Here is a 12403-nt window from a genome sequence, read left to right on the forward strand (position 1 = left end):
CTAAATCTACCAAATCATCTGTTGCTGATGCCAAAGTAAATAACGGCAAAAGAAACCGTATGACTGCTGCTCACGGAGAGAATTCCACTGAGGTTCGTGATGTAAACATTATGAATTCGGCGAGCTCTATTGCTTCAAATATCTCACACTCTCCAATTACTGGAAGTGCTGCTACAGTTGAAAACTTAACTTCGTGTTGGCAGACTGCGCTTTTCCATAATACTTTGAATCGTCTACTAGATCTTAATTTTCTAAGTCATGATATTAAGTTTAAGTTATATCCCCCGCCGTCTGCTATTTCCGCGCCTAACTTACATCACTCTCCACTTATATTAGAAGTTGAGTCTATAGAGTTTTTTGAGATTCCTAGGGAGAATCCTAAGATGTCTTTTAACTATAATCGTTGTAATTTTAAGACTTTAAATTATCTCTTATCTGGAATAAATTGGGACATTATCATAGGGGGTGGTGATGTTGCCGACTGTTTTAGAGTATTTAAAAATACTGTTCTTAAAATATGTAAACAACATGTTCCTATTAATTCAAAGCATCCTTATAAACGCCCATGGTTCTCGAGAGAGCTCTATCGTCTAAAGAACCTTAGAAATCAATTTTTCAAAAAGTTCAATATGTTAAATAATCCGAGGCATTGAGTTATATACTACATACAAATATAAATTTTCTAAGCTCAATAAGGTGCGATATAAGAGTTATGTGCAAAATTTTGAAAATAATATTAAAGTAAACCCGAAAATTTTTTGGCGCTTTGTAAAGTCAAAAAAGGTGTTTCTAATATCCCCACGTCGGTTTTTTACAATGGCAAAAAAGCTAGCTCAATTTCCGAAGCTGCAAATCTTTTTGCTGATTTCTTTGCGTCGAATTCGTAGTAGATGATGATTATATCGTCGACCCGGACACCGCGAATGGTTGTGCCTCTGAGTCATCTTTTAACTTTGGCTGTTTGTTTATTACTGAGGAAGATACGCTATAGGGTATTGACAAATTAAAAATGTCCTCACAGACAGACGCGGATGGATTTTCTGTTATCCTACTCAAAAACTGTCCACCGTTAGTTAAGCCACTGACAGAAATTTTCAACAAATCTCTATCCGCGGGTAGAGTTACTACCGATTGGAAGTTAACTTCAATTACCCCTACGTTCAAAAGTGGTAATAAATGTGACGTCAAAAATTATAAGCCTATTTCAAAATTATCCACAGTACCTAAGTTACTTGAGTGCATCATAAAAAACAAAATTTTTTTCAACCTCAGACAGTCAATTTCTATCAATCAGCACGGTTTTGTAACGGGAAGACTTTAACCAATCTAGCGGTATTCTCGGATGATTGTTTTGCTGCCTTTCAAATGGGCTGTCAGGTTGATACAATCTATACCGATTTTTCTAAAGCCTTTGACAGAATCTCACATAAAATTATGCTTATCAAACTTTTCAAGCTGGGCTTTCACTCTGTGTTCCTACGATGGATTGAATCTTACCTGCACGGTAGACAAAGCTATGTCGTTATTGATGACATTTCTTCTAACGCATTTGTTCCAACCTCTGGTATCCCCCAAGGAAGTATACTGGGTCCGCTGCTTTTCATTCTATTTGTGAATGACATAGAATCGTGCTTTTTTTCAGCTAAATTCCTAATGTATGCGGATGATTTAAAAATCTACTCGGTTATAAAAAATGCTCGAGACTCAAGTTATCTGCAAGCGGAGCTCGATATGTTGTACCTTTGGTGCACTAAAAACAAATTGCCGCTTAACCTTAAGAAATGCCATCACATCACGTCTTCTAAGCTTCATAATCCTATCCGTAATACCTATCGTGTTTCGTCAACAAATCTAGACTCGGTGAATGAGTTTAAAGACCTGGGGGTATATTTTGATGATTTAGTTTTGTTACACATGTTAATTATGTTGTCTCTAAATCTTACTCGATGCTCGCGTTTCTACGGCGCAATAGTTCTTCGTTTTCAGATCCGCACACTTTGAAACTATTGTATTCGTCCTTTGTCCGTTCGATATTAGAGTATGCCGTTTTCATTTGGAGGCCTTACCACCAAAAACATATAAATCGATTAGAATCTGTACAGAAGGCGTTTATCCGGTTTGCCCTACGCTCTCTGCACTTCTCTGAACCTAAGCCTGAGTATAGCTCTCGCTGTCAGTTGATTAACCTAATGACACTGCACAACAGTGGAATACTTTTATCAACCTCTTTTCTATTTGACATAATCTCGGGCACTGTTGATTGTCCAGTACTGTTAGGTAAAATCAATTTCAGTGTTCCTTGTAGAATGTTGCGTCATTATGAGGTGTTTTATGTTGTCACTAGCAAGACTGTATATAGCTTCAATGCCCCGGTTAATAGAACTCTCGTCGAATTGAATAAACTCTTTGTTTCTTTGGACCTCGACCTCTTATCCACTAAATTTGGCCTAAGTTCCCAAGTAAAAACATTATTAAGTAAAAATATTTAAAGACTGCTTTTTGTATTGTAATTAACATTACCTTTAAATTTACCTATGCTTAGTCTGTAAGAATTGTAAATTCATAGACAAAAAAAAAAATATAGTAAAATTGCGTTTTTAGTTTTTCACTCTGACGTCAGTAATTCAAAAATGATTTAAAAATTCAGAGAAATGTGCTTAGAGAAGAAGTATGGGTATAAAATTAATGAGGAAATCCTGTAGAATTTAAACAGATTCAAGTTTCTGGCAGTGATCGGACTTCTACCACATTATCTGCCACTTTTTTGAGGATCTACCACACAAAGTCTGAAATCTACCACATATTGGTGTTTTTGAGTACCTAGTTTTATTTTTGCTCGACATAATTTTTTTAATTTTAAGAGCAAAAATTGTCCAACACTAAACACTATATGGTAACAAGAATGATATAATACAAGATTCCGCATTCCCGGCGGCGATGAAATTACTCAAGTAAAAGTAAACAAAGCAGAATGGGAGGATAAAATAAACTGTAAAATAGTAAATTTTCTCAATAATCAATTTTTCGACAGGAAACGTGGCTTCGTTATGTTAAATTTTAAAATACATGAAAAAGAATTAATAGCGAAAATAAAAAAACCGCGATTTTTGTGAAAGTATTAGCAAATTTCAAAAACATACATCTAAAGTTATTGAGGCGTTGTTTACATTTACTTGAGAATTGTCGAAATCGGCTGGCAGCACTCCGCAAGGTTGCAAAAAAATTTATGTTCGAAAACTATCTTGATATGGAAGGAACCGCTTTACACTGTCAAGAAAAAAGTTGCCAAAACTCAATGCAATTTTTAGCAACTTCAATCTTGCACTTTGTTATACTAAAATTAATGGTTTTTAGAGTCTAATTAAAAAGTTTGCAATTTAGGTGAAACCTCACAGAATTTCTTTAATTTTTGCACAAAGTTTGATCCAAAACCTGAGATCTACCACATTTTTTTCCAGATTCTACCACACAGAATTTTTCTAAGTCCGATCACTGGTTTCTGGTACAGAAATGGTGGTAAATATTGAAAATGTCATTTAAAAATTTTATCCTTGAAATCTCGCAATATATGTTTTTGAAAAAATTATATGTTAAGGGCTTATATAAACTCGATAACATCCTCGAATTTCATTCTTCAAACTTTGTCAGCTTAAAAATTACCTATTCGTCCTTGTGAATCCAAAAAATTTTAATCTTTTAAATTCTAAAACAATTTCCTATTGCATTTGTTACCCATACTTTTATTCTACATTGCATTGAATTTTTTTAATAATTTTTGGAATTAATCATATCTTTGAAATTACAAAGTCCTTCAAAATAAATCCTGCGGTCAGAGAGAAAAAATAAAAACGCCACTTTAAATAAAAATAAAGTAGGTTTCCAACCCATTTATTTATTATTTATTTTATGGTAGGAGAGCTTTTCAAATAATATAGAAGCAAGCAGTAGTGTTTTAAGGCGCCGCAAAGCAAGTCAAAAAAATACATCGTTGTTTTTTTCCATTTGATGCATCGAAACATATTTAGCATCGATTCATATCGATATATCGTATAAAAGCATCGATATTTTCGATGCATCGAATGAAAATATTTACAGTTTCTTTCAATTAAAAGTATACAACAAGAAAATTAAACAATCAGAGCTTCGATAAATGTTTAAGTATTAAATCACAGTGAAATGTATTTATTGATTTAAATAGTTACAAATCCCAGTTTTTTTGGTTTGTTTTGTTGTGTGAAAAAAGTTTTCGGAAGGTACTGAAGTGACGACAATAAGCATAATATAATGTGTGCGAGCTAGCAATGAGATTCTACTTCGGTGCACTAATTTGGTAATTTATTATCATAATTTTTTCTTTCATTTGACACCCTTTTGAGCGAGAACTTATGAAGTTTTTTGATTTGAGAAAAAAAAAAAAACATGTCGAGAAATTCTTGCCGCTTGTGCAAAAGCACACATAACGTTGCTGTACTGATGTTTTCAGTCCCTCAGGATAAGGACCTAAGCCGAAATCGGGCAGGTGTGCAACAAAACCAAAGGATAATGCCAGAATTGAAAAAAAGCTAAAATAATAGATTAAATTTTTACAATTGCGACAGTTACTGAGCTGTTGCGCCTTCTGAACGTGCCCATTATTTCACTATGTTTATAAGCTATGTGAAACAATTTTGGAAATTGCTGTTTAAAATGTGCCCAAATTTCCAAAGGGTTTTAGAGTGTCAATATCATATATATCAATTAATATCATTTTGCAGATGGTTGTTTGGCACTAAACGTTTCTATTAATAAATTAGCAATTTATTAGTGCAAATAACTCATACCCATACCTTTTGCATTATATTAATAGAATGTATTTCTAATAGTGCATAAATAGTGAAATTTCGACATTTAGAATAGTTACTAGAGCAAAGAGTTTGGAAGCATACAAAATAATTTTAATATGTACAGTGTACAGTGCACAGAAAAGTCGATGCATCGAAAAAAATACATCGATATATATCGGAAGGTCCAAAACAAAAAAGTTACGATACAAACCGAATTTTTCATATCGCATATCTCTGGAAGTGGTCATGGTAGAGCTCTGCAAAATTCAAAATGAAAATTCTAGTTAAATACAGTGGTGGATATAATTATAGCCGCACCACATTTTGACAAGTTTTAACATATTATTTTTTGTTGATATTTACGTTTGGTTATTTTTTTATAAAATAAATATAAATATAAACAACGTGAGTAAACGATCATTGTAGTCTCACACCCAGTAGGGAAATTTAGCATATTTATTGCTATGTAATTTTGATAAGTTAAATTAGTTAGTTCATCGTTGATTTCCGAAGCGAAGCCAATGCGTCCATGTATTTACAATAGCCCAAAAAATTCTTATTTTTAAAATAGATAGAAGCATATTTACATATGTACACAGTTAACGTTTTCTTAGAAGGGAATATGAATATTTTCTAAATAAAGGGAATTAAGGGAAGGGAAATTAAGGGAAGGAATATTTTCTAAATAAATTAATTAAATCAACCACTTTAAACGCAACTTTTGAAATATCCCGTTTTTTGGATTTGTGACAGTCCTTTAGTAAATGAGCGATAAAATAAATCTGTATACGAAATCAAAAATTAAGTTCCTTTTTTATTTTCTAACACTTACAGGCTGTGAAAAATGAGGTTAATGTTCCTTGTGTGAAAAATTTCGTTGAGCTGTTGTATGTACAAACCTTGGATGCTTCGACGAAATCGAAACATCGTCTAGCTTTATTTCCGTTAGTCACATGCTTGCTCTGTGTGTCGCAAAAAACATTCTTCCTTTCAAATTGGCATTATTTCCTAGCCATGTGCCTTAGCAATTTGAAAAACCGTGATGCGAAAATGAGCCGAGTAGCACTGGAGTCGCTTTATCGTCTATTATGGGTATACATGATAAGGATAAAATGTGAATCCAATTCGGCGACTCATTCAAGACTACAAAGTATAGTAAACTCCTTATTTCCAAAGTAAGTGTGGCAATTGAAAACGATTATTAAGTAAATGATTGTGCTCAAAAACACATGTTAATTTCATCATCCCACAGAGGCTCAAAAGGTGTCGTGCCCCGTGATACTCCTCTGAACATTTTTGTGAAAATCATACAGTTCATTGCGCAGGAGCGTTTGGATTTTGCCATGCGGGAAATTGTTTATGATTTACTCTGCGTGGGACGTTCGATTAAGGTCAGTAGCGAGTTGTAAAATCAAGTTGGTGTGTGTATGCAAATTCTCTTTTTTTCTTTTTGTGCTAGTTGATTTTAAATCCGGAACGTATGAGCATCGGACTACGCGCATTTCTTGTTGTGGCCGATTCCTTGCAACAAAAAGACGGCGAACCACCTATGCCACGCACTGTGCCTGTGCTACCCTCCGGCAATACATTGCGAGTGAAGAAAACATACATCAATAAAATGCTAACCGACGATACTGCCCGCAGCATTGGCATGTCGACCTATTTTCCACATGTGCGCCGTGTTTTTGTGGACATTTTGCGAGCACTGGACGTGCATTACGGTCGCCCGTTAATGATGACAAACACGCAGAATCAGAATAAAGAACCCGATGAGATGCTCTCTGGTGAGCGCAAGCCACGGATCGATCTATTTCGCACATGCGTCGCTGCAGTACCTCGTCTCATACCAGAGACGATGACCCCACAGGAGTTGGTAGACTTGCTCTCGCGGTTGACTGTGCACATGGACGAAGAGTTGCGCATCTTAACACACCAGTCGCTGCAAACTTTGGTGATTGACTTTCCGGATTGGCGTCAGGACGTCGTGCACGGGTACACCCAGTTTCTAGTGCGCGATGTCACCGACACTTATCCGCAGTTATTGGAAAATTGTACTCGAATGCTATTCGTATTTCTGAACATTTGGCGTTGTGCAATAAATGTCAATGGCAATGGAAATTCAAGCGCGAATGCGCTTAAAATCTCAATGACAAGTGCCGGAGTAGTAAATGCTCCTGCTGGAGTTGGCGGTGGTGTTGGTGTCGCAACAGTTGCGACTGCCTTAAGTGGCTCTGGTCCGGGTAAAGACACTGCCACAAGCCAGCTCTCTAGCGCAAGCAATGTGAAAAGCGTAAACACAAATTCAAGTGGCACTTCCAGCATTACATCTAGCGGAATGTCTAGCATTACGCAAACGACTGTCATTAATATTGGAGATGCTGCTAAGAAAAACGAGATACCGCTGGTTACCACGCTACATTTTGTAGAGGGTTTTGCTCTGGTACTGCTCTGTAACTATCGTCCATTCTTGCGAAAGCTGGCAGCTATGATTTTGAAAGAAGTGAAGAATCTTATGAAAGCACTGGGCATACCAGAGACGGAGCCACCAGTGATCGATGTAATTGATAAGTGCTGTCCACAGGTGCGTCACAATTATTACAAATATGCAATTACTATCATTACAGGAATTCAACTTTTTCAGGTACTTGAGAAGTGTTTACCACATTTGCCACCTTCAGAGAAGACTGCGATCCTCAATGCGAATGCAATCGATTTGCAATGGATTGCCGAACGAACAAGTGGTATATGGATGGCGGGGTTAACAGATGGTAAAATAATGCCCTTAATAATTTTAAACATTTGCTAATTTAAAATTTAGTTTCTTTAGACACGTCGAAATCATCAACTTCGACTCTGAACTTGTCACAAGGTAGCGCAACACATCAGCAGCAACAGTTCGATCCGTGGTCGATGGTGTTGTTTGGTTTTCTGGAACGTAACCGTATTTTGCAGCAGTGTGCCTCCGCCGTTGCGCAGGCTTGGCCCATCTGCTATTCACGCGTGACAGCACTTTACAGCGTCATCGATCCCACGTAAGTTGCTTTCATTTGAATCGGTCGTTCGTACCGCACTATAAATTACATTTATCTGCAGACCTGTTAGTGATAATCGCGCTTCATTACTGCGCAGCTCAGCGCCAACTAAGAAAGTGCCCACCGAAAGCCAAAAGGATCTTTATTTAAAATTATGGCGCAATCAAGTTGCTTGTGCAATGCGCCTGGTACCACAGATTCCAAGCGTTGCGGTTCGCTGTGCATCTCCTGACCTAAGTTTGAGGTAAAATATCTATATAGCCAATATATGATAATACAAAGTATTTATTATCTGATTAATAACATACATTTTGTTATTTTTATGCATTTCGTCTTTTTTATTATGTATCCATATGTGTTTTTCTTTATATATTTTTTGTGCATATTCATACGTAAATATATTCATGAAGGCTACTATTAATTTGTATAGATCAAATGACATTTACACTCATAATCATTTAATTTGTGCACGTATTAGCAATGCCTCGCTGTAAGTTTTTTGTCTAATATTTAAATTGTACATTTTAAATGTATCGTATCGTTTAACTCTAGTACTGGATTTAAGAAAATTGTACCTGTCTAACCTCTTGGGAACTAAAGATGGGCTTTCACTATGTCAAATTCAGAGGCATTTGTTGTCAAATAAGTGAAAACACATTGTTAAATGGGATCATAAAGCGGTTTCTCGATTGATTTGGATTAGGATAGGTCTTTAGTCGTGTACATGCGCTGCGAAATCGGCTATCTGTCAGTTTTTGGCCCATAATATAATCGGTAAAGGTATGAATAAAGGAGATAAAGTTGTGTCAAAATATGTCGCCAAATTGTGGCGTCAAAATATCACATAGTGAAAACCAGTATTAAGTTAAATTACTTATATTAACAATTGCTAATTACTTGATAAGTAATGTGATATTTAAGTGTAAGTAGAAAAAATATACAATGCTGCACTAAGCAGAAATTCGCTGGGTCAATCAAAACAGTTTCGTCTATAAATTTGTAATGAAGTTAAAATATTTATGTGGTAGACCCCATTGTTGAATTCATCGTACTCATAATTTTCGTAAACCCCACGAAAACGCTACTTCTTGCTTAAAAGTTCGAAGAATATTCAAATCGTTTGGACAATGCCAAGATTCGCAAAATAGAACAAGTTCGTGTCACGATAGACAGTATTCAAATTTGATTGAGCTTGAAAAATTGGACAATTTCTTGTTGAACTACTTACGTACTCAAGCAACCAAGTTGTTGGTACGGGGACTATCCGTACAGGTTTGTTTAAGTTACGCTGACTGCCACTCTGCATAGGGAAAGAAGGGAATCCCAATTCTGCCAGAAGGGCCATTGTAATAATTGATTCTTAATCTGCTGGGAAAACGTAAAGGAGAAAGTGCTCGCTCTTGTCTGCGGTAGAAGCCATAAGAAAGTAAACCTTATATTCCCATTTAACAGTTTCGATAAAACCAGCCTGTGTACTATGGGGAAAAAATTGATATTTTTGACATTATGTCTAGATATGAAGATATCAGTCCGAAATTTGATTTAGATATATATTAAAGGGTTTTGAGTTGACCTACCAAATTTTGTTCGGCTCGAGGCAGTATATCATATAGCCGCATATACCCGATCCGGCCGACTTACCTCAACTTCGTTGTTGTATTATGGAGTTCTGAAGTGTTGTTCGGTTCGAAGCCCTATAGCCGCCATATGACTGATCTGGCGGGCTTGCACCAACCTCGTTGTTTTTGATGCTATACTTTGGGATTCTGAAAAGAGTTATCTATGTGGTGAAACGCATGAATTGCATTTTAACTGCAAAATTCTTCTAAGACAACGAAAATTTCAATCAGCTGACTTTGAAAGCACTCGAATGAAAAAAGTATTCCCATCAGGATTTAATTTGAATAAGTTTTTTTACTAATTGGGATACATATTTAGATTTAGGAAAAAGGTTAAATTTTAAAATACAAAACCAAAAAAAAAATTGGACTTTATGCAAAGATATGTACATTTTTCCCATAGTGTTGTGGTTGTCTTGTACAATGAAAACAGATCTGAGCCATCTATACATTTAATACGCAAAGGTTTTTTTTGTTCAGGATAAAAGATCTGCACCTTTCGCTTTCAAAAATGAGGTGTCAAATTAAAGCGCTTGGCTTGTAGATGTGCAAACTGGTCTTATTTTTTCTAAAAGAGTTGCCACCTGTTGAACAATTAAATTCCAAATATTAATTAATCAATGCCCTCATATCCGTACCGTTCTTTCGATTTTCCAAGATCAGATGGCAGATTAAAAGGCCTGGCCTGCAGACGTGCAATGAGGTTTTACTTTTTTGAAAAAATTGCCACCCTTTAAAAAATTCTAATTATTTAAAAATATTCAAATTATTTAAAAAAACAAATCAGTTATTACAAATCGGGTATCAATCGAAAGGGGTTTGAAAAGCTTTGTTTCTTAACTTAACTATAGGAGGGTTGGCAAGAATTGGGTAAGAGAAATATGTATCACCATATGGGAGAAATACAAAAGAGGTTTCTGAAGGTAGTACTTTGAAAATATTTTGAAGAAGGTTGCCACCTACTTGATATGTTGAATTTAGTTAACTTATACACAAGTTGTATGAAATATCACAATGTGGATGTCAAACGAAAGAGTGTTAAGAAATCTTTAGTTTGAATAGCAAGAATATTTTTGAGGTGTTGGAAGAGTGTAGCCACCTGTTTAAAAAGTTAAATTTCAATTATTTACTGAGTTAAATGAATCATATCATTAAAATATGGATATCAATCGAAGGGGGTTTGTAAAATCTTTATTTCTGAACTTTATTTAGCGAGCTTGCCACATGTTAATAAAAACAAGTAAGAAAGTCTAAGTTCGGGCGGAGCCGAACATTAAATACCCGGCTAAAACGTTAAATATATGTTATCACCATTGCGAAAGCTACCGCTACTTGGTAAGCCGGGGTGTATCAATTTTGAGTAAATTAGCGTCCTTAAATTTCGAAATATTGAAGTTTCAAGCATTTCTGAAATTTAGCGTTATATAAAAAGCGGCCGTAATTTTAGTCCGATTTCAATAATTTTCAAGGTTTGGCTTTTGTGTGGCAAGCACAATAACCATACCGAGTTTGGTACAAATTGGTAGAACGGTTACCGAGATACATATATGTGATCATCAGTGGGCGGTGTCCGCCCATTTTTCAAAATTTTATCATAAACGTATTTATTGGTAAAGAATTGTTGCAAGCATCAATTTGGAATAAATCAGCTTTAATATTTACTGATTTATTAAATATTTTGTATTTCTCTAAAGTACCGTTATATGAGATGTAGGCGTGATTATTGTCAAATTTGAAAAATTTTCGGCGGTTTGGTATGCTGTACTGAGGCCAACAACTGTGCCAAGCTTGGAAGAAATTGGTGCAGTGGTTACCAAGATATACACATGTAGCCATAAGTGGGCGTGGCTAGGCACATTTTCCAAAAATTTATAATATTTTTATTTTTCGTCTGAAAATTATTGTAAATATCAATTTTGAGTAAATTATCTTCAGTAGTTACTAAAATATCGCAGTATTCGTATTTCTAAAAATTACCGTTATATGGGAAGTGGGCGTGGTTACAGTGCGATTTCGCCCATTTTCAATACCAACCTACCTTACCAAATTTCGTTGAGATAGCTCAATTTTTGCTCGAGTTATCGTGTACACAGACGGACGGACGGACAGTCAGACATGGGTTAATCGACTGCTCTATTCATTCTGAGCATTTATGTATACATTTGTCTATATCTATCTCGATTCGTTTGGGCTGTTACAAACAACCGTTATGTGAACAAAGTTAATATACCCTTGTGTACAAGTGCGCTCGGGTATAAAAATATGTATCGCAATGTCAGAGAGTCAAGGGAGAGTTAAAAAGGTTTTAGCTTGAAAATATTTTGAAGAGGGCAGCCACCCGTTTGAAAGGTCTAATTTAATTAACTAATACAAAAATTATATGAATTATAAAAATACGGGAGTCAAACGATTGAATATTAAGAAATCTTTCGTTTGAACATTTGAAAAGTTTGACGAGGGTTGCCATGTGTTTTAAAGTTACATTCAAATTATTCAATAAGTTGTATGAATTATTAAAAGATAGGTATCAATCGAAATGTGTTTGAAAACTCTTTATTTCCGAACCTTATTAAGGAGGGCTGCCACGTGTTTGAACAATCAAATTCAAAAATTGATCATAACTTCATTGAAATATAAGTGTATCACAATGTCAGCCAAAAGAGATTTAATAAGATTTTAGTTTGAAAATACTTTGGAAGAGGGCTGCCACCTGTTTGAAAATTCGAATTTAGTTAACTTATACACAAGTTGTATGAAATATTACGGGATGGATGTCAATCGAAAGATATTTATAAAAGATTTACATCCAAATTCAGAAAAAATAAAGAAGACTTTAACTGCTTTATAAATCGAAAATTTGTATGAAAATGTCACTTTATAGAACACTATAAACCTATTTTATTTTTTATGAATAAGGCCATTAGTTTGA

General features: G+C 35.2%; 1 protein-coding gene across 1 annotated transcript in view; it reads left to right on the plus strand.

Moving 5' to 3' along the window:
• The window catches only part of LOC118749276 (protein furry-like), a 1083341-nt gene that overhangs the window by 27356 nt on the left and 1043582 nt on the right, over positions 1–12403 (plus strand). The window contains exons 2-7 of the mRNA XM_036484076.1: positions 5658–5998; positions 6076–6214; positions 6283–7404; positions 7465–7591; positions 7642–7855; positions 7917–8099. Of these exons, the coding sequence (XP_036339969.1) occupies positions 5838–5998; positions 6076–6214; positions 6283–7404; positions 7465–7591; positions 7642–7855; positions 7917–8099 (1946 nt within the window). The 5' untranslated portion in view covers positions 5658–5837. The remainder of the gene's footprint in view (positions 1–5657; positions 5999–6075; positions 6215–6282; positions 7405–7464; positions 7592–7641; positions 7856–7916; positions 8100–12403) is intronic.

The sequence above is a fragment of the Rhagoletis pomonella genome, unplaced genomic scaffold (assembly GCF_013731165.1).
Source record: "Rhagoletis pomonella isolate Grant_MI unplaced genomic scaffold, Rhpom_1.0 Rhpom_scaffold_00014, whole genome shotgun sequence".
In the NCBI taxonomy this organism is placed as follows: Eukaryota; Metazoa; Arthropoda; class Insecta; order Diptera; family Tephritidae; genus Rhagoletis; species Rhagoletis pomonella.